The 23,031-nt window shown below is 43.3% G+C and overlaps 1 protein-coding gene across 2 annotated transcripts in view; it reads left to right on the forward strand.

Moving 5' to 3' along the window:
* The first annotated feature begins 634 nt into the window (after positions 1–634).
* The window catches only part of CHMP2B (charged multivesicular body protein 2B), a 120,857-nt gene continuing 98,460 nt past the window's right edge, over positions 635–23,031 (forward strand). Inside the window, exon 1 of one of the 2 annotated variants that reach the window (XM_069636454.1) lies at positions 635–788. In XM_069636454.1, the coding sequence (XP_069492555.1) occupies positions 755–788 (34 nt within the window). In that variant the 5' untranslated portion in view covers positions 635–754. Of the gene's footprint in view, positions 789–7,581; positions 7,695–23,031 lie in introns of those variants that run through there. The other variant, XM_069636453.1, reaches the window with a different exon arrangement.

Genomic DNA, 23,031 nt, shown 5'->3' on the forward strand with positions numbered 1-23,031 from the left:
TCTGTATTTTCTTGATGACAATTTGCAAAAGGTTTAATTTAAACCATATACAATAAAGAAAAATGTATGTGTGCAAACAGAGGCTCTAACTTGAAACGTTGCCAAAAACTGAAGAGGTGTCACCCATTGCTCTCAGCTGAGATTCCGAATTTCCACATAAACTGTGAGCAATATCTTTAAAATCTCCACTGACTTCAATGAGGGTTGGATGCTCAAAATGAAAGTGTTTACTTTACAGCTTGTTACCATACATGCCAACTCTGCCGATTTGGGCGGGAGACTCCCGATTTTTCAGTGAAAAATATTGCTATTTTTCACAGTCTCCCACCTAAAATAACTGTAGCCCCAATGCATTCCTTTGGGGAAATGTACGTCTCCCGATTTCCCTATGGGAAGCTCCCTCCCAGGTGCGTCTGAATGTTGGCATGTATGTGTTACTACTGTCGGCATTGGGGGGGGGTATCTGTGTGCTGTGCGACTGCACTGCCGTGTTCTTCCGAATGCTTCCTGCAGCTACACCGTGCTGCCAATCAGCTGATGCGCTGTCACAGCCTGGGGGGAAGCATGCGCCACAGCCCTTTACAGCTGACGCGAGGACCCGAAGAAGGCTACGTCTGTAGTCACGTGGCTCGCTCTTGGCCGCTTCCTCTCTGCCAGCCAGTCAGTGCGGCTTTCAGCCTGGATAGGGAAGTACGGTGTGCTCCTCAGCAACAGCCGGGCCCCGACCAGGAAGTGAAGAGCACCAGCCGCAGCGATGGCCTCCCTCTTCAAGAAAAAGACGGTGGACGGTAAGTGAGAGCTTGCTCCCTCGCCCACTCACAGGCAGCCCATCTCCCACCTTTCATGTCAGAGGCTGGAAGTGCTTTCGGTTAGGTGGCACTGCTCTGACATTCAGACAGACAGCCGGGACCTTCACTGGAGAGCCATTTAGCATCACCTTTACACCTGAGAGGGTGCCACTCGCAATGGGTTGGGTTCACTGGCAGGACCACCTTTCACTTCATCACGCTCAAACCTCCCAAATGACCCATTTGGTGTCCCAGGCGTAAAATGTAGTGAAAGTATGGTCAGTTTCCTACATTGGTGGTCTTGGAAAAATAGGTATTGATTGATTGCCAACCCCCTTCCCCAGGTTGGGGGGCATCACCCATCGCCTTCACACACCACCAAGCTAAAGTAAGTGATCCTTGCAGATCTAAACGGTATCACCGCAGCAAACGTGTATCGTCCTTCGAAACATTGCACCTCAGCAGCGTTATGTTGTGTCACCCAGACACCGGACTTCCTCCACCTGGGAGACGCATCATCACATCGTTAGGGACACGGCCAGTCTGGCGGAGTGCATAGTGATCAAGTGAATTTCATTAGGATGATGGTCTCTCAAACCCTCCCAACTAGAAACCGACCCCTCTACCGATCGCTCCATTTCCTCATGAATCATGCTGCTGGGGCCCCGACGTCAAGTGGTAAAAATAGATATTTGTAAACAATGACGCTCTTTCCTACTCTTCCTGGTTTTGGGCCACAAGATGGGATCGTTGTAGCACAGGCATGTTTTGCAACCGACCGAGCGAGAGTTCGTGAAACACGTTGGGTGGGTGCTGCATAAATGGTTTGGTGTCAAACAATATGAAAACTATTTGTAGCACGGAACGTTACCAGAAAGTATCAGAGCAAACGAGCATACTCTAAGGGTAAACGCATAATGCACACGTGCCCTCAGTTTTTCCACTCGCCCTCGGATAACAATAGGTTATTATTTTGAATGTGTAATCCGCACTTTTGTGTATGCCGACATTATTACATTGAATTGTCTCCTCATTGCGTACAAGAAATGGCGAACATTAGTGCCATGTTGCTGCTACTAGACACCCATGTGATTTGTACAGATGTTGCAGCTGGATCTTTAACCTTCCGTGCTATTTTAGTAGGATATATAATATGTAGGAACGCCTATCACTTCCTGAGATGCCCGTGTCTCTTTTCAGTGTGCCTTAGCTAGCAGCCATGAACGTAAAAGTCAACTTTTTATAACCTATCACGATTTTGGCAAATGCATTGGGACATAATGTTAGAGAGAATTCAATCCAGCTGCAAAAACGTACTTGGAACTCTAGTTCCAGCACGAGCAATGTGGTGAACAGACCACTGCTTCTAGGAGTTCCCAAAAAGTAGCGTGAATATGACATTGAAAAAAGCATCTCTACAGTGGCCATTTCTACTGCTATTCGTTTCGTTACAGTTTATGGAAGGAAATACAAGCCTTACTTTGTAGGTTTCTGGGTCTTGATAGAATAAGCAAAAATGTGTGGTTCTGGTTTGATTTAGATTTGCATTGGAGATCTGTGGAACCTTTTAACGACTTGCATATCCTGACTCCCCTGTTCATTTAAAAAAAAAAAAACGATCGATAACCTGTTTTTTTGCCCCTCATGTTACCCTGACATCTTTCTTTCTCATAAAACGGTTGTTTCGTCATCTTCGTCATTATATCTGATCTCTGACCTGAAAGTCTATCCAGTGGGTGATGGTACAATGGGTCATAAGACCCAACATCAGACCATTAGAGAGAGGGGCAAGTTCTTGAATTCTTATTGTTGTTGATTGTAGGTGTGGCTATAGTGAACTTGGAATTGCCTTTTCCTCAATAGTCAGATTGAGAGGATCCATCTAGTTAAGACACCGACATCTTTACCCAATCATGCACCACACATAGTTACCAACAGTGATGCTTTCAGAATGTCGAGTGTTTTGATTGTCTAGTTAGATAAAGAAATTCACTGTCATATCTTTCCCTAGATAGCCATTTAAACCTTACAGCACACAATCGCAATGACCTACTTACTCCAGTAGGGCATGTTTTCTTCTAGTTAGACAATAACGTGTGGAGTTCAAGCTCATCCCACCTTTAGCACCTGACACATGGTTCCTCAGTATGACTAGGATGACCACCAATCAGCTTCCTGGATGATGGGCTGAATCCACCTGTATTATCCTGCCTTCCATGAATGGTGTATGCTGCTCCTCCACAAGCCGGTATCACTCTTTCTGTTTGCTCATACTACCGTCCCACTGTCAAATCTCCCATGCCCCACCCTTGATGCTGGGTAGATAGAAGGTGAATGGTGGGTCAAGGGGGGAAAAGATAGAACTTCTCCTTTCTGCTGCTCCTTATGATGTGATATGGCATTTATAACGCACCTATACACAAGTGTTTCAAGGCGCAACAAGACAAGGGAGGGGTAACAGTGGGAAGACAGAGACAACGATCCTACTAGGCCAGGTGTCATTCAGACCGCGCAAGTGTTTGGGAAGGGGGAAAGGGGAAAGTGCAGGGGGGAACTCAGTGCAGTATAAGGGATTCATAGCATAAATAAACAATAAGTCAAATTACAGCCAGATGGTGGTAAGTGCAGACAACCTTCTTCAAGATGAGGTCTTAGAAAGTGAGAAGGGACTCGCTCCCAAACCCCTCTTGCATCACTATGGTGGCCATCTTGAGTCCTCCTGCTACTCCTTCCGATGGGCGCATGCCATGCGCACTGAGCCATAAAGGGGACCATCATTTTGATGACCGTACAGAATGCTGTTTGCACCTGGAGTAACAAGACTTGGGTGAATGACTTTAAGCCACTCATTCAATAGAGGACTTGGCCAGGAGCGGTCATGGGCCATCCCTTTGATCAGGCCTGCTTGGGTTTGGGCTGGCATGCCATTAGCCAAGCCTGCCCCCAAAGGCGTGTCTTAACGCTAAATTAGTACATGTTTTCTTCTCTAAGCTATCAGAAAGTGTGGAATGCAAGCTATAACCACCAATAGAAGCCTACATTTCATGTTTATCCTGTGTTATTCACACGGTTTCCAGCCGTCTAGCCAATCAGCTGGCTTGTATGGAAGGTCAAACCACCTGTAAAAGTCTGCATTCCCTGCATTACTGTTTTCCTAGTCGGCAGTGGACTTCACTTCTATCCCCGCTTGCACAAGCTTTAATCGCATCAGAGTCCTTGCTACAGGGCTCTATTGTGTGGTAAGTGACCTTCAGCTAGGGACCATTAACATGGACTGTGGTAACCTACCACGCATTAGAGCCCATTGGAGCGGGCTGTAACTCTTGAATAGATTCTGGTTTTGTAACATCCAGCATAAACACTTGCTTGAAATATGCAAATCAACTTAAAGTACATATGTATGTGGTCTATTTCAATGACATTGGGTCACTACACCTCGATCTACTATGCCTGATGTTAATCAGATAATTGCACAACACAGGCATCCAGCAGCTTGTTTGCCGTTGCTTATATTTTTTTCCAAAATGGATATTGATTTTTATCATCCAAACACACGCTCTAGGTAATTGGCATTTCGTCTATAATCCCGTCTCCGTATTCCCACACAACACATTAGCAATGCTGAATGATAAAGGCACACTGTTTACTAATTCCTTTTGATTGACCTGGGGTGGTCTTCGACTGACCTCTCCAATGGCCTCCGAATATAGACAGTTGCACCAAACATCTGCCATTACCTTATCAGACTAAAATATGTTCTCCCCTTTGTAGACTTCATAGCAAAATCATTGTGGTTTTGACACTTGTGTCAAGACTGGACTTCTGCAATAGTTTGGTCATGAGCACAACACACCCTATACTCGACAATTCCAGTTAGCATAGAACCGAGCAGCCAACATGATCTTGGGACAGGGAAGGACCACACACATGTCCTTCAAAGCCTCTGCTGGCATTTTTGTGAGATAAAAAGTAGAATTTAAACTCTGCTTAGTAGACAGGGTGATTTGCCCTTCCAGCCCTACTGTAAATGCTTCCTTAAAGAGATCTCCCTCAAAATCCCTTAGATCACCAACACTGGTATATTTTTCCACTAAAAGTATAAATGGAGAAGCACAGTCATATCAGACGTTCTAGGGTTAACAAATTGGCATACCCTACCCTACTGCCAAACTTGAAACGTGTGGGAAACCATCACATCTTCAAAATAAAAAACGTATATCTTTGACTCTTGAAGGCATTCCTCTTACATCAACACTAAAACCTGGCCTAGACCGAAACCACAATTCAACACCCTCTCATACATGATGGCGGCACCCTCTCTTGAATCTGTAGAGCCTACTGGAACACCCCTCAAACCAATCCCCCCCAACCTTTTTCACAGAAGACCAGCTGAAGAGATCAAGTGGATCCTATGGGACGGGTGGATTCCCCAGGTGATTATCCCCCTTAACTCTCCGAAATGAGACCTGTAACCTCTGCCTCCATTCCACCACAACCCTTTGCACTTGGCCTTCGGCAATGGAACCTTGAAGGCTACAGCCCTGTGCCATCTTCTTTTCCCTTGCCTTCCCTCTTCATCTGCTTCAAATGACCTTCCTAGCGCTCCAAAAGGTTTTCTTTCTGCACGCTTGCACTGAACAAAACATCAAATAAATACATAATGCACCCTGATGTCAAATAAGTGGTCACCCTTACTTTGTATCTCATAGACCAGTCTTGGTGTTTTTGTTTCTGTGGAATGTGTGGTTTATTGAGCACATTATCAGTAGGGAGTTGTACATTTTCATAGCTTCCCATCTTTATCTCCTTATTGTTCAGTTTACCTTTTGGTGAATGGCCGGTGAGATTAGAAACATGTTAAAACCCTGTTTGCAGTGTCCTCTTAACAACTGTGCCTTTAGTTTGATCAGTTATCCAGTGTATGGTACACTCTGTTCAATAAAGTGCCTAGACAGATGTCATGCCCTCTCCTTGCCACATCCGCTCCCTTGCCATCTCATGCCGGCCTGCTCCATGTCTCGCGCAGCTATGCAGTCAATAAGATGGATGAGGACGAGATGGGGCGATTCATATGAATCCCAACGACAACGAGCATTCGTGGAACAACTGGATTTGCTTTCTGCTTAGGTATGGTGGTGAGTAAATCATTTTTATAGAATTGTATGGCGGCAGTGTGGACTGCTTGTGGAGAGGCTTTTAATACCTGTGCGGTTTCTTTATAGTGACTAGCAGTCCCACAAAATCTGCCATTTTCTATAATATATTCATATTGTTGGTGTAGATCCCTTGAAATGCGCTCTGGCAGTTACACAGCTACTGCGAAAATTAACGGTGTACACTGGTGTATCTGAAACACATGATAAAAATGCCCCTCTGCTTGAAACTCTTTGATTTATATAATAATTATAATTTATAATTGAGGCAACATCATTGAGAATCTTGACCCAGCCCTGAGGATTCCCAGGCATGTTAATGAGCGAGGCAAGCAGTGGATCTCCTTTCTGATACTCCTTTCTGCAATCGCATTGCTAGACTGAAGAGAATATTCCTGATGATCTCGCCTTCATTGAGAAATGCAAACCCAGGAAATCTCTGATAACCTTGCAATAGTATTACATGCAGAAGCAAATACATAGTTGCGTCGCATATCGATATTTTTTTTCTCTAAAATATTTAGTTTGTTTACTTTATGTATACCAGCAAACCCGTTCCATACCAGCTGTTCAGTGGATTCCTGTGGCCGTTAGTGTCTATATGTATGTATATATATCTTTGGGGTAGTGAAAGGGAGAGAGCCTGTACCTCTTATCCAAAGATGTGTGTGGGCTTTCAAATGGCGACATCTCAACACCATTACTTGTGAATCGTTCTCAATTCATGAAGAAATGGCAAGAGGGGCTGGTGTAGTTATTGTTTCAGCTAATGTTAAAAGGGCGGCCGTTTGGAGCAATGTTCGGAGTATAAAAGTTGGACCAGTTTTGGCAAATGTGTTTTCAAAATGGTTGGATAATGTTTTTAAATGAAATCTATGTTTTAGTGAATATGGGATGTGTTTAAACTTTATACACCTCACCATTTGACATGTTTCTGTGATCCACTTTACTCACCATGTATTTGTGTGTTTTTAATGGCTGGTCAAGCGCGTTTTGGTATATGGGGGTGGTTTGCTATTGCGCAAACCTAGCAAAAAGAACAAGCACACCCTTTTATGGGCAGTGGATAGATACATAATAACTGAGGGGGAGGGATTGGGGACGTTGAAGGGAGGCTCATCGTCATCGGAATCCTGCCATCATTGGTTAGTAAAGGATTCCTTGAAGAGATTCGGCAGTTCTTCCTGAACGTAGGAGGGAGGAGCTGACCTGATGCTTATCGCTGCAGCGTTCTTTGCTTGGGAGTGTAGCAGGGGACGGCTTGCTTTCTAGCCGCCTTTTTTTGCATGTCTCAGATTCCAGTCCGGAGATGTCTTGGATCCAGCTATTCCATCGGCAAGTTTTACAACCCGGTGTAATGGTGTTTTTGTCATCAAAGCTTTGTATGTGGTGCAGGTGCTCTTGAAGGTGGAGCAGGATTGGAGGGTGACGTTTATTCAGTCCTGCAGTAAGACATGCCATGGTGGACAGTTCCCAATTGAACGGGATTACAGGTGGAGTTCTTCAGCAAAACCATTGATAACCATCTTGGAGGAAGGGAGCTAGGACTTGAACAACAGTTGTGAAGACCAAGGAGGGGTGACGGCTTGTTTCTGCAGAGGAGTAAGAGTTCGTACCAGGCATTCCATCTTCTTTGCAACCTATTTATTGAATGAGAGGTTACAGTCTATGGTGGCACAAAGGGACTTTGCGCTTGCAAATGGTTGGAAAGACAAGCCTTCGAGTTACCTCTTTCAGCCATTCCACAACTTGGGTGAGTTTGGTGGTACCTCCCAGTAGAATGAGGTAGGTCTTTGTTTCATTTTCAGGTAGGGAGCCAGCATCCAGTCTTGAATGAGGAAGAGGCGCTGTATCAGCTGGTGGATGTTGGCTGTGGCAAGTGACCTTCAGGATGAGCTGAGGATCCTCAGCATCCTAGTGGGTGTTGATGTGATGCCAACAAGGAGTGCTCTCGGTAGAGTATAAAAATGACTGACAAGTGGACAGATGTTTGAGACTCTCCACAGCCACTGGAATTTAAGATCTACAGATACTTCTCTGTATGAATTGGTGAGGTAGGCGTCAAACCATTGAATGACATGGGCATCAAATTAATTGCAGGTGGAATGGGTTTTAAGCAGTGCTTTGTGGACGATTGTGTCAAGTGGCAGAAGGCAGGGGTCCCCTTTGTCCATGATGAGAGTTGTCTTCAATTACCTGAATAGTAGTGGTCTCACTGTTGCATCTGGGACATAAACCAAACTTGACATTTTGAATGATATTGCGTTGAATTATTCTTTTCATGTAACTGGAGGGTGACTGAGGCTCTCTAATGAAGGAAACATGGGTAATAGGGCAGTATTTTGCTATCTTGCCCTGGTCGTGTGAGGGCTGCTTTTAGTAGCGTGAAGTGGGATCAAGCCAGATTTCAGTGCTGCTGGGAAGATGCCTTGATGTGGTTTTGTTGTGTACGTGTCTTGGTTCTGAGCCATACTTCTACAGAGGGACTCACTTACACAGATACCATTGAAATGATTTTCTTTTTTATGGATATCTTTTCACAAATAAAAGCTACACCTTTATTTGTTTTTTCACTGAGACCTAGACTCCTTATTGGTGAAATAACTGCAATCATCCTAATAGAAACAGAGCAGCTTAATTCTGCATCGTAATCAATGTGCTCCAACTTGGCTCTAAAGAATTAATATAGGGCAACATGCCACTGCAGATAAAGTCACAAAACCGAGAGATCTTCTGACGAGTAGCCTGCCGCTTGGCACTGTCTTGTACATCATGCTGTGTTGTTGAAATGGGAATTGGTCTACATAAGGTTGCAGATTAGCCTCATGCTTCAGCATTGCACACCGTTTATATGCCCGCGCTCCCTTAATTATGTTTGCGTTATTGAAATGCTCGTGGATTCTGTTTTTATCTTTGGCTTTGGAGCCTGGATTACGCAGAGTGGATCAGTCTGCCCTTTACATATTTTAACCTTTCACATTAGCTATGTTTTGATGTTCTGTCTGATGCAGAGATTTGTCTCATTTGATGGCATTTTAATGCTTTGCTCAGAAGTGGAAAACTGTACCCAGTGCTTCCAATTGACAAAACACAGGTGGAGCTGCCAACTGGTTTTGATGGAGGTTAGTTTAACTTGTGCACATTTCTGTTGTGGATTACATTGAATTCCTAGTTAAGAAACAGCAGACCTTTCATATAAATGAGGGGCTTCTATGCGTGCTGTGCTTGTATAGTAGCAACTTAGTAGCATTATTGAATATTTGTCTGTAGCCCGATTTATTATGGCTCTCCGTGCTGCAGATTTTTTATAATGCCATTGTAAATGTTACTTTTACTTGGCTCTGACAGTTCTATATGTAACATATTTTGCCTTGCACAAAGCACTTTCCAAGTTCTTGTAAGTACAGCATGTGTACACCAAATGGTCCACTCTGTAGAAGGCGTCCTAAAACAACTCTCTCATTCATACTAGTACGGTGTGTGCTTTTTGCCTATTAAAGATCTAGGTCCACAATACCAGGTTTTACATTTTAAATCGGTCTTTTTACCACAACTGCAAACAGTAGACTGATGTGGATTTCGAAGTGGTCTTCCTTTTGTGCCTGGTCATGCATTGTTTGTTGCTCCACAATGTCTGTTTTTGTCCCCTCGCCGTACTCTGCCGCCTCTCCCTTCCCATGTCCTGATCTGCTTTTGGGCTAAAAGACTAAGAGTGTAGTTGGAGTACGTTTTGTCGATAACATACCCTACATGTTTGCATTATCAGACTTTCAGATAGGGGTTCATAATTGGGTAGCTCTCATCAGTATTTGTGTAAATCCAGTTGGGCTTAAATGGGATTGCAAGGATCAACATCCCTAAAATTAGACTTTATTTTTTAAAGGCAGCAGTTGCATGTCCTATTAATTACTTGGGTTTATTGATTCTTCCTAGTGCATTACCTTTTTGAACTCTGTAGACTTTAATTGGCATCCAGGCAGTCTTTATTGTCATGCTGTTGGGACTCCCCTTTGTCCACTGCAGGTTTTTAAATTCCGTTTTTGATCGTCACGTGAGCAAGGAGACAATCTGCCTCCCACCGTCTCGGAGCCTAACCATGATACCTTCCATCTCGGTGCTCCCTGTTCTAGTACCACACCTCTGCTGATATTTTGCCCATTTCCTTCTCTGTATTTGTATGTTAAGTGGCATTTTTTATCACTCAAGTATTGAATCCTTCAGTCATTAACGCTTTTTCAAACTGTATGTACTGAATTGCCTGCATCACTTGACTGCTTTGATGTAGGATTTACAACACATAGTAACTCGTCTGAATTGTTTCTGCTCTTTCTTTATTTCCTTTGAATATATGGAATTTCAAACTGTACTGAATGCACCGGGAGAAGCCTTACAGATGCCTTGTTCTACTGTTTGCCAAAATGTCGTTACTGAAAATAACCCTAAAAAATGTTATGCCAAAGTGCTGTTGTCTCACAAACGTCTGTCTCATCGTTTACCACCCTATTGGTTTCCTAACCCATACAATATACATCACTTTGCACTTCACTGCTTTAAATCTTAGTTGGCAACTGGCTTATCTCTCTTCAATCCTCCTACATATTTTCCTTTTCTTGTGTGATATGCACTTTGTAACACAAACAAGTCTGCAGCGTGTTAGTTGGCTTGCATGGTTGCTGGGGCGACACCAAAGCCTTTGGAATAAATCGAGGCAGGCAGACGGAATGTTGACTGGGGGGTGAGGGGCGGGTCCCGGAGGTGTGCACAGAAGGATGGAACAACAAATGGGCCCGACGAGGATGGCCACAAAATGTGCGGATGTGAAGGCTGGCCCTGGCGAGATGGCGGAGCTGCGGAGGGTTGATGCAAGCTGTGTTGCTGGGCAATAATGACTCTGGTGCAAATGGGTAACTGTGCAAAGCAGGAATGGCTACAGAGAAGGTGGGGAAGACACTTCAGGTGGTGGGTAAGACGGAAGGAAAGCCACAACATGTGGTGGATGTCAAGGCAGGCCCTGGTGAGATGGCTGTGCTGCGGAAGGCTTGCGCAAGCTGTGTTGCTGGGCAATAATGGTCCTGGTGCAAAGCAGGAATGGGTTTGGAGAAGGTGCGGTCTTCAATGCAGGTGATGGGGGAGAAGGAAGGAGAGTCACAACATTTGCGGATGTTAAGGCAGAACCTGGCGAGATGGCAGTGTTGCGGAAGGCTTACACAAGCTGTGTTGCTGGGCAATAATGGTCCTGGTGCAACGCATACATGGGTACAGAGAAGGTGCATAAGACACTGCAAATGGTGGGGGAGACGGAGTGGATGCAGACACAGTGGACGTTCCGCTTGGAATTAGAAGTGCATACCAACATTTCTCTGAAATAATCGGCACATTCTCTAAAGGGTGCTAATCTTTATTCTTCACTTATCCCTCCTAGGCCTTTTTATTGTTTTACTGGTGCCATCTCCCCTGTTTCTGCTGGGCAGTGTTCCCTTTTCAGTAACTTTCCTATCCGACCCCTCACTCCATACTTTGTAATTCTAAGCGAAGCCACCTCTAAATTGGATGACACCATCATGCTGATGTGTACAGTGGTAACTTTATTGTTCTGCTGGCTTTATCATTGTCTGGAAGCACCATATTGTGCCTTCCCCCGAGCACTGTCGTGTTGTGTGTTTTTGCAATTTGATGGTCTTTCTGTTCTCGTGGCATTTTAGGCTTCTCCTCCCCTCCCGCATTTCTCCTATTTCTTTGCCTTTACCTGAGATCTTTGTGCCTTCAGCAAACATGCTTATCTTAGAGAACAGCACTTGTGCACGCATTCGAATAAGTGGACTTAAAAACCGATTCCAGGGAGACCATTTTAGTCTCTTCCGTTTTCCTCAGAATTTGTTCAGTTTAACATCCTTCACTGACCAGTTAGCCGACTGTTATGATCTTGAGGTTATTATGTTCATATATATATATAACGTTACAAAATAACACCGACAGGGCTCCCTTTCTCCTGTTTAGCTTTGAAATCCTCTGCAGAGCATGATATTGATTGCTTTCCTGGCATATGTGGGCAATGTAGCATGTGGTTTGGTGTGACATGCTTTTCCCTCTTGTGAAATCATGATGCCATTTGTATGGAATCCCTATCGTAAATGTATTTGATTATTCTGTCATTCATACGTGATGCAATGATTTTTACAACAGTGGATGTCGCATTAATCCCCCATCTTTCCCATTTCTCCAACATGAAAAAAGTTTTACAGCGCTATGCTTCAGATTGTCCTATTTCCCTACATGCCTTTGCTCCCATGAGCTCTCCTAATAGGCGGCACGCCCAATAAATTCTTGAACCCCTGTGTTCCTTGTAGAATTCTGAGTTCTGGATTCTTTTTCATCTTCGTAACCACACTTGTATTGTACCCATCTCTTCTATCGATTTCCTTGCTTACTTTTAATTCTCGACTTCTCTTTCATTTCCTCTGTATTTTTTTTTCATGACATAGCTCCTTCTTCTCTTGCCTCTTTGGTTTCCTTCCTTCTCGTCCTCTTCGTACTCAAGTACAATTTCTTATTACTGTCCCAATCGGGATACTCGAGATAACATATTTTGGAGATGTGATCATCGCTCTAGGAATCCACCCCAAAGTAAGATTTTTGGAAGAAGTGAAGGAGCTGTTGCTGAATATTATTACAAAATTGTGAAAGACTTTGTATCTAGGTTTGCGACCCTATAAGACTTATCAAAAAAACATGAACAGTGTTTCTGGTGAATGACATATGAAATGTATGCCTCGATCAAAAGCGACATTGTGCTGGCTCCCACCTAGGGAGTATTCACCCCACGCAACCAAACCTTGCTAACCACTGACGCAAATAGCATAGGGCTAGTTTTCATACTCCCTTAGTGATGCCAATGGCATGAAATAATTGCAGATTTTGCATCCTGCACTGAAAGGAATCAAGGCGCTTTAGCTTAAGTATATGGTCTCGGGAGGATAGCTGAAAGGCAACGTGCTTGCCTTGGAAGCAAGACAACACAGAGCAAAACAGGTTTGATTCCCGGCTCCGCGCTTAGAAACGTCTGGGTATTAAGCGCGTTATAAATAACCTATAATATCATCTGGTTACAGAAAGTGCAAGGTTACAGTGCAGGCAGACAAAGTACCTGTAGAAGTGCATAAAATACATACTTAGGAAAGCTCACCTCTTGTTACGGGGAACTACATCAGAGTACATGTAAACACATTTCAAATGGGTGTGGTACATACTTGGGAAAGCTCACCTCTTGGAGCTACGTTGGAGTAAGTATAGGGAGATGGTAGGGACTATCTCAAAGGGTAAAAGACCTGCCAGTGGTTATGTGAAAAGGGTGAGCTATGTCTGAAAGGCAGGCAGACAACAATAGGGTGGACAAGGGCAGTAAACGGATACTTTAATACCGTATATCATGAGAAAATATACAACTGAAAAGAACAAGGCAAGTCTGACGTAAGCTACAGCAGTCTAACAAACCTAGGCAGAGATAGAAGGAATGGCAATGCAAAGTAAAAGGGAGGGCATTAAGGTAAGTTGAACTTAGGCCAGCGGGCCACAACTAGGTTAACTAGGGTATAATGCTACCCCTGGTAGACTAGTGATGGACGGAGATAGCAGATGGTACATGTCCGACAGTAACGTGGAAGTGTTAACATCCTAGTAGACATGGTAGCTGTGTTGGGCCAGAAGGAGCAGAGTAAGTCAAATGTTGGCCCGGCAGCCGTGATAGTTGAGGTTGTGAGCAATGTTCTGTGCTCCTGAAGTTACCGAAGTGGTCCAGGGGGACTGTGCTGGGGGCGGCGAGATAACAGATGGCTATGTAGTCCCGTGTCAGTGCGAGATGCACGGGACACTTAGGGGTAATCAGGAAGAGGATAGTGTGGACCCTCTCTCAGAAGTACTAGATAGGCAGCCAGTAAGTAGAGAAGGAATGTAATGAACAGAAGTAGAGCAGGCTTGGAGTTCTCAGCTCTTACCTTAGTGAGAAGTATGTGCACCTTGTGGCAAACGCAAGGTGCGGAAGGTGGTTGTCAACGGGCCAGGCGAGTCCAGGTAAGGAAAGACTGAGCCCTTACACACAACCCTTAGTCAGAGGCCCGGCTTCGCCTCCCGGCTCCGTCGGGCAGGGGATTTGTCCGGTCATACAGCCAATCAGCAGGCTGTGTGGCAGAGAGTGCCTCTTCAGGCAATTCGAAGTGGACAGACTAAATCGCAATGCAGGCCGCCATCTTTAACCTAGAGTATGGTGGACTGACCCACCCACTCACTGTTTGAGGGATAAAGATTCAACCCGAGTTGGTGTGTAGGCAGAGCTAGCCCGCTGGACCGCAGAAGGAGAGAGACCACCACCTGGGAGGCATGGTAAGAAGAGGCGAGCGCCACCCTCCATGGCAGATCCAGCCGCGGCCAAGCCTGCGAAGCGTTAAGTGTCCTAGATGAGACACATCCCGGAGAAGCCCAGCGCGAACCGAGAACCAACCCCTACGGCTGGGTATTCGAAGTTGGACCCCAAGGCGGGGTAACCAAAACCAGACCCCAAGGTGGGGGGTGCCTGTGAACAAACCTCAATACGCTGTAACCACCCCCAAGCAGGTGTGAGGGGGGGGGGCTACACCCGACCCCATGGTGGGGTAACCAAAATCAAATCCCAAGGAGTGTATGAGAGTCGAGACCCCAGGGAGGCGAACAACCCAAGAGATAAGGAACCAGAGGAAAACTGACCAGATTCCTTGGTGGGGAACCAGAGTAGAATACCTGGTGTGGACCTATGAACCAATGGGTCTTCAAGGGCAAAGAAAAGCCTGACACCAGCAATCAAATCCCTGGTAGCATAAGGAGAAAGAGACTAATTACTGATAGATATCCAACCTGAGGAGGAAGGAGAGGTCCGTTGACATCTAAGTTGAACTGTACCACTGGGGCCAGAAACCCTTTTTTGTTTCTAATAGAGATATCACGGCGTCGTCAGAAACCAGCCACCATTTCTTTTGTTGGGCAAAAGGCCCTTTTTGGTGTTTTTGTTTTAGTTGGGCTCTTGATTCCTGTTTGTGCTGGTATGACTAACAATCCGGTGTGAACAGGTTTTCTGGAAAGCACACTTTGGCTATTTTAGGGCACCCTGGCTACCACCCCTTTTTTATAATTTTTTTCCCTTCTCTTTTTTTTTTTCCTTCCACCAGAAATGGGTTGAAAAACGTATGGTCAGCTTACACGTTTTTTGGGAGAAATTTCAATCGAATACTGAGTCTTAAATGTCACCTTGTCCATCTCTGATTTTGACTTACCACAGAGGTCAGTGACCAGTTTCGTTGACTCCAAAACAAATTGGCATGGGTGACTTGTTTTTCAGTGGTGAGAATATTAACCCTCCCAAAGGGCCCCCCGCATCACATTGGCATGCAAGTATCCCCATAGGTGGAAGAATTGTAGTTATGCAAACAGCACAATTTGAAAAAATGGTTCTTGATTTAATAAATGTCAAAGATGACTGCAGTATTATAAATAATGCTCCTACTTTAGACATCAAAGTATCCTTGAAGTAATCGATTTTGGATTACACAAACTGCAAAAATGAATTTGAAATTTTGAACACTCACAAGTTCCCAAGTTCTATGCTCTCCCGAAAATACACAAAAGTAATACAGGTCCACCAGGGAGACGAATCGTTTTAAACTCCTCTGTAAATTTGTGAATTACTTTTTAAAACCACTTATTCAAAAAAACTACATCTTATCTACAGGACACTACCTCAGTCACAAACACCTTTTAAAGGTATGACAATTGCCCCACACAGTGAGTTATTGGTAACCATGGACATTCAGTGTTAATATACCAACCCGCAAGATCAAGCCATTGGATTTAGTCAACCCCATATGACTCCAAAATGGTACATTGCTCACAGACTATGAACCTGCTCAAATTCTGGACATAAGACTAGCATCCTGTGGATATCCTAAGAAACTGCTTAGACATTCTAGAAAAAGAGCTATGCTTACCCCTAGGGAAACCCTGGTTATACCCCGAACAAAACACAGCAAATCTGATAGAATGACACGTATGACTACTTACTACTTACTGTCCTAACACCTTGGACTTAAAGGAAATCATTACAAAATACTGGCACCTAGTCCAACTTAGTATGCCCACTAAAGAATTCCCTGTGTTTGCGTTGAAGAGAGCTCAGAATCTATGTGACCAATTGGTCCATTAAAACCTCTGTAAGACCATAATGAAATCAACTGTATGGGTCCTGTGACCCTTGGTGGGTCATTTTCCCGGTGGCACCTGTTATCTATGTGGGACTTCACTAAGAAAACTGGCTGTTTTGCAATTGGGGGGAAAAATTGGAGTTGCAAGAGATGACAAATTGCAAGAGCAGCAAAGTAGTATACTGCATTGAATGCCACTGTAACCTTAGGGCAAACTACAAAAGTAGCACACATTCACTTGTCTGAACATCGGTCAAGAATATGCTGCAAAACATTGAATGCCGCCTTAGTACAACACTATATGGCACACCAAAGCTCACCTGATGACGTTAACTAGTGGATTGTGGACACAGTCAAAACAAACCCCAATATGGAACTTCTACTGCAGAAAGAGGCCAGATGGATCCATAGAATGAGGTGCCGCTTGAACGGCCTTACTGAATTTTCCTTACCCCAACTATAAATTTCATCTTCAATTGGACTCCATCCAAGACTTGTAGGTATTTATCACCATCATAAAATTGCTTCTGGTGCTTTGGGAAACTTTAGTCATTGCATGGCCGTAGGTGTATATATATTTTTTACAGTTTTTTTTTATTTTTTTACAGTGGTGCCTTCTTTAAATTACTTACAACTACGAAAATGGCACTTGCACATAAATGGCGTCTTCACATGATTGCGCAGATGTAATATCACACAGCAACCATATCACCCATGGAAATACAATAGCTTTTTTATAGATGTGCTGCCGACCTGACGCGGACAACATACTTGAAGATTATCTTCAATTTCTAACCTTTAAAAACCTATAATGAAGACCCTCCACCCCATAACCCGACCCAATAAGATGCTTTTACTTTAGTTGCATAGATCCATTAACAGGAGGATGGAACCAGCCCTCATGTTGTATGCTCTCTGTATAGATAGTAGTTTTCTTGACATACCTGCAAGACTCTAATCTACTTGTACATATCCTGAAGTAAGATGGGTACATCTAAATGTGCACATATACCACTGCCAAAAATTGGGGCTGGGGGGCAGAAAGATGCACACTATGCTTAGGCTATCATTTCACAGGCGTTCCTGAATTAACATGATTAATCTATTACCGGAACCTTTGTAAACATACAGCCATAGTGGATGAAAATACTTGGCATAACTGATATTTGACATCTTTTCTGTATTCTGCGGCAAGCCTTACTTCCACTTTCTAACACTGGTAATCGGAAATTCGACATGGCTCAACAATGAATAGTGACATGGCATTATTTGGTCTAACACATTACAGGGTCCATCACAACTGGTCATGGTCTTGAGGAAGGAGGGTAAATGAATGAATGCCAAATGTAAATATATCAACCCTGCCCGAATGAACTATTTGGACAAAGAATAGAACATTTGACTGCAATGTATATGATTTGGAACATACACTTGACCCACTGATGAGCACTTTATGCATAGCACGTTCACTTGGTCCAACATGTATTTCTCTGAAAAATGTACTCATCTGAATGTCTTTTGAAATGTTTTTGTCTTGCTAGGTGGTAAACATTTGTGGATGCTGAATACATGCATTAAATGTAGTTAATCTTAAAACAGAAATAATTTCATACATTGATTGCCAGTAAAGAAGGCATTACATGAAGTTTGATTTCTGAAAAAAACAGTGTTACCAAGTTCCCAACTGGCACAACCGCACCTTGTTTTTGTCCCAAGCAGACACATACAAAGTACAGTGTTCGCAAATGTAATTGGTCGCTGGGTATGGATGCACGAGAGGGTTGCCCATGATGGAGGATTCCCCACTGTTCTATTACTGGACAATGGTGTCCATTCAGGTAAAGTGTAGTCTAAGATTCTCCGAAGAAAGCAGGTTTCCACCATGAAACCACAGCCATATACTGGCCGAGGCCAAAGAGCCTTCTAGAAACGTTCGACGTGGTGGTAAAGGCACCCTCAAGTTATATTCATTTTCAAACCTGGATGTACAAACCCTACCCTGAAGACATGGTCTTGTCGTACCATATCACTCCACACTTTGCCTTTGGTGTCACAACATTTGCTGTTCTCAAAGGTTGGAAGCCTTGCTCCGAGTTTGTTCCTGAATGTCTGCAGGTGTCGAATATTAAGATTGGATAAGCAGTAGCCCAACAGCCGCTCCTGGGATCCAGCAATAACTCGTGGCCAGTTTACCACTGGGGAACGAGGAGCTAGTACATAGTGGTGTGCCAATCTACTTCCATGTGAGACACAAAGTTATCATTTTGTCCATTTATTTATGATCGCATATACTAAAGGTTTTATAGTGCCCTAATGTTTACATATAGATTGTCAAGTAACAGGCTTTCCTAAAGCGCAGGAGAGACTACCCATGCTCAACTCTACACAATGTTATCTATTTGCTTCCAAAAATTCATTTCATTATTCAATTTCCATATAAAGCCAGTCGTAAAAATGTAAAATCGGGGAAGTATTTTCAACATTTTATTTCAATGCACAAAAAATCAGCAGAGCCTTGAGTGTGAGTTTAGTGATTTATGCGTTTCGGTCTGTGGGCTTTCTTCAGAAGCATCACTAGGCTGCCATGATTCAGATGAAGGAAGAAAGAGGAATGAAGAAAGAAGGAACATATCTTTGATATGTCACAGTAAGCTAGAATACTAATTCCTGTATATGTTAATCCATAAACAAAGTTATAGTGTAACCTTTGGAATATAATATTCCAGAAACCAAAAAACTGAGGAAACCGGCATACAGGGCTACAGACAGAACTGTGATATTTTAGCTATGAATTACTTTGAAATGTTTAGTTGTTAAACATTTTTATAGATCTCTTTAAACCTAAGCACTCAGTGAGGAATTTACATATATGTCTTAGTTTGTTTGCTTAAGATTCCATTAAGTTCACCTTCATGTGTTTTTTTCTTTTCTTCATAGAAAGTGCATAAAACTAATCGCCCTTTGGAATAGCTCGGAAATTCATCTGTTAAATCTCAATACAGCTGAGAACAGTTTCAAATCAAAACCATCTGAATTGATTCCAGCAAGAACTACTCCTTCCATGCCATAGAACCTCCCTTACAAATACTATTCAGACTCCTACGTCCCTTTTAAAGATTACAAAGGAAAACCTGTATTAATGGTCCCATAGAGACTTTGAAGCCTAAATTCTGAAACCCATGGTTTCCCAATAAAATATGCAGTAGATATTTTCAAAAGATTAACTATAAATACTCCGTAAAATATCTGATCAGAAGTCGGGGAAAGCTAAAATCTTACTGAGGCTCATTGCTTTGCTCTTTTTCCCCAGGAGTGTTGAGCGGATACAAGGAAGGGGCGGGCCCCCAAGCCTGGTCCACAAACATGTATTTTTTGCTAAACTACATGGCACCACAGCACTCCCGTCAACTGAAAGCATGACTACCCTCACAGATGTTGCCAGCCCATCCAGTGTAGGTAGCAAACATCAGTGCCCCCAACCTACAGGAATGAAATGGCAGAGCACCAAAGACTTACAGCAATGCCAGGCACATGCCACACACAACAGAGGTCCCTGACCATCCAATTACAGGCAGGCTTCAATGAGCCTTCCCCTCCTAGCAAAACCCAGAGGTTCAATCCAGATCACAGCAGAAAACCAATTCTTCCCAGGAACCCTGGAAGACCATGCAGCTTCTGCCTGGACCCAAAGGCTCACCTCACCTCTGAGATGCCAATCCCACATTTTCCCCCTCCTAACCATCCCAAGTCACTTCTCTCTCCACCGCAAATTCCAGTCCTGGACCCACCCGATCCGAAACCACCCCAGAGCCCTCTCACCCCATTTACAGCGTCATCAAGCACTGCGACTAGCTCCAGTCCCCCTCACCATCTCTCCACTGCCAAAAACGCCCCCCTAAACGAATCCAGAGCCTGGCCCCTCACTGTTACTTGAAATCTTTCTAAAACATTAGGAAGAGGACGTGCATGGATTCAAATATGTACACACAACTGTCATGTACCCTACATTTCCCTCATTCACAAATGGTGGTGAGTGACTTTAAAGCCTGGCTAGTAGGATAACATTTGATGGTTTGCATCCAATCTTAAATGCTGCTGGGTTTCAATTACATCTTCGTTCATGGGTGGGTGCAAGAGAAACGAATTATGGGAACTGAACATTGATGGTCCATTTGAAGAAGGCTTTGCCTTCTAATTAGTTGCAGGAATTATACAATCATGTTGTCATCACTATGAGAGTGCCGATTTCTTTGGTGTAAATGTTTTATATGAAGAGAAGACTATTTCAGTGTGAACTAAATTGGGAATTAGTGGAGTGGTGGAATAAGTCTAAGATTATAAGGTGATTGCAGAATTTCTGATGCGGAAAAAGGGAGGATTTTAGATCGATGACACTCCATAAATTGTGTGTCATTGAACATTTTGCAGTGGTACCTCAGACATGATAGAACCAACTACTGAAGATGTACGGAAAACCTATGTTCACACTGTCAAATCGTGTAGGTTCTAAGGACTCCACTACATAGAGGGTTTAAGTATTGCCTGCGGGGGAGAGTCGGGGGTCCAGGAAACGCAGCTTAATCTTCAATGAGCAAAGTAAAAGAGTGTTCCAACTGAAAAGGAATAAATACCTTTTTCTAGTAACCATTTGGCTTTTGTCAAATGTAAGAAAATAATCGAACCAACAGTTAAGTGATATACTGGTCTGTTTTACTCGTACGATCAGGCAAACGCGCTTAGAAAGAATAGCAGTCCATTGATGTTAAGGAATCTGTTCAAACGTCTACTTTACGTACCTCGTTGTGTGTCCAGATAAGTGTCCTCAGCAGTGACATACCTAAACAAGGTGATCTACTACCATTGCTGTCTGGTCTTTAAGGGGCTCTAAGATAAAAAATGAGTGTTTTCCTATATAAACTTCCAGCTACGAAGAAAACATGGATTATAGAAACAAATCTAGTTAATTAAAATAATTATTTTTTATGCTCTAAAAAAAGCTCTCTTCGGAAGTAAAATTTGTTTGCTTTACTCCTATGGCATCAATTTACTCCTAGCTTTCAAAAGTAAGCAGAACAATACCCAAACGTATAGGATTTATCTGGAGCATTTTGCACAGAATATTGATGACTGATGTCCATCAGGAAAACTAGTCAGAACTTGTGCTTCTGAGCTCCATCAAAGCCTAAAAGAAGTAAGGAAAATGCATGACTCGAAAGTCTTCACCAACAGATGCATTTGCTCTAATTTACAAATGTGTTTATGTAAAATCTAAGCTGCCCATTCTTTTTTCCACAGATTACTGAAAATGTACGTACACTCAATCCATTCAGATGGGCGAAGTCTGCAACCCTTTGCATAAGTGATTTAGGGACAGGAAATTGGCAAAGGAATTGCCTAGAAATCACCGACCTAAGGAATCCATTTCAACAAACGGGTGATAGAAGTAGAGATTCTATTGCTATCTTGCACCCTATGTAAGCCCCCTTAGTTGTGTAAACTTCTTAATAACTAAGGAGTGCAGGATTCTAGGGAATCTTGACATTTGTTAGTCAGGTTCCAGTAGGTGTAGGTCTCATGTCAGTTTTTTTTAAATTTTTTTTATCACACACGTTTTTACAACTGCACTCATTCCCGTTTCCTAATTTGCTGAGAAGCAAAATGCCCTACCCATAAATGTCCAATCTTGTCTACATTAAGAAATGGGCTCCTCTCCTAAGTCATCAAAGAATTCTATAGTATAAGCAAGCCAATTAAATGGTTCTGGGGGGCAAGATTCCGTAGTAATGTGCATCAGCCTTTTTTTTTAAACCACCTGATTATCAAATATGATGATGAGACATAATGTCCCTCTAAATTTAACATCATGTGTGTGCCATGGTAAAGAACATCACAAAAATAAGAATCCATCAGAAACTCTGTTCAGGGGTTTGAAATAAGGATTTGTTGAGAAGGTGCTACAAGCAGTCCCTGGGTATCTAGCAAGAGGCAAATCTGTCTTATACATGAGGCAATCTATATCCTTTTGTCCATAATATATTTCCCTTTGTAGTATCTTGGGTGGCAAGAATCATCAGGCTGTAAGCAGGAACCGCAACAGAGCCAGGTATGTACCAAAGGTGAGCTTGCTTTATTGCTCCAGTTACAGGGAGGAAGGTGTATAAGGAGAGCAAGTGACAAGCTTCTACTCCCTCTAGTCCTTATCTCTTTTCCCCTAACCGTCATCCCTGGAACCTAGGTGCCACCTAGGTTCCAGACCCTTCACCACATCCCAAGCTCCACTCCCCTTACAGCCACACAGCTCGTCCTGCTAGGTGCCAGGCCACAACACCCTTTATGGTTGAAATGTCTGGTGATTCATAGAACTCCTGTAGACACATTCCCAAAAACCCTGTTTAACACATGGGTATGTTTGAATGGCACTACTTGTCCTGGGTAGTCAAAAGTAGCTCCTGATAGCTGGTTGTGTCAAGAAAACCAGACTCTCCTAGGCTGTAAGTAGGAGCCAAATTGCTCCCAGCTTCTGGGAATTTCGAATCCTGTGGTGCCCATAATGTATTTTCCAAAGAAAATGTCTTCTCATGACTATATTGGCAGGACAAAAATGACCTTTATTTCTATAGCAGCAGAATTCTAGCTTTTGCAAATAATGTGCTAGGACAATATAGCCTAACGGAGCACTCAAAGGGCTTGTTATCATGAACTTACGATCTGGTGCCATGTTGTGGAGTTCCTCTCTGCTGCTGTTATTCCGCCCAGGGGCTCTGGCACAGTGTCCCAGCATATAGTGACCTTTCTTTAGCAGAGTGCGCCATTCAAAAGAAATGGTGCCTTTTTCTCCAGTGTTTCAAAACTGATGAACCTGCAAGA

The sequence above is a fragment of the Ambystoma mexicanum genome, chromosome 7p, assembly GCF_040938575.1.
Source record: "Ambystoma mexicanum isolate Mex_15411 chromosome 7p, UKY_AmexF1_1, whole genome shotgun sequence".
Lineage (NCBI taxonomy): Eukaryota > Metazoa > Chordata > Amphibia > Caudata > Ambystomatidae > Ambystoma > Ambystoma mexicanum.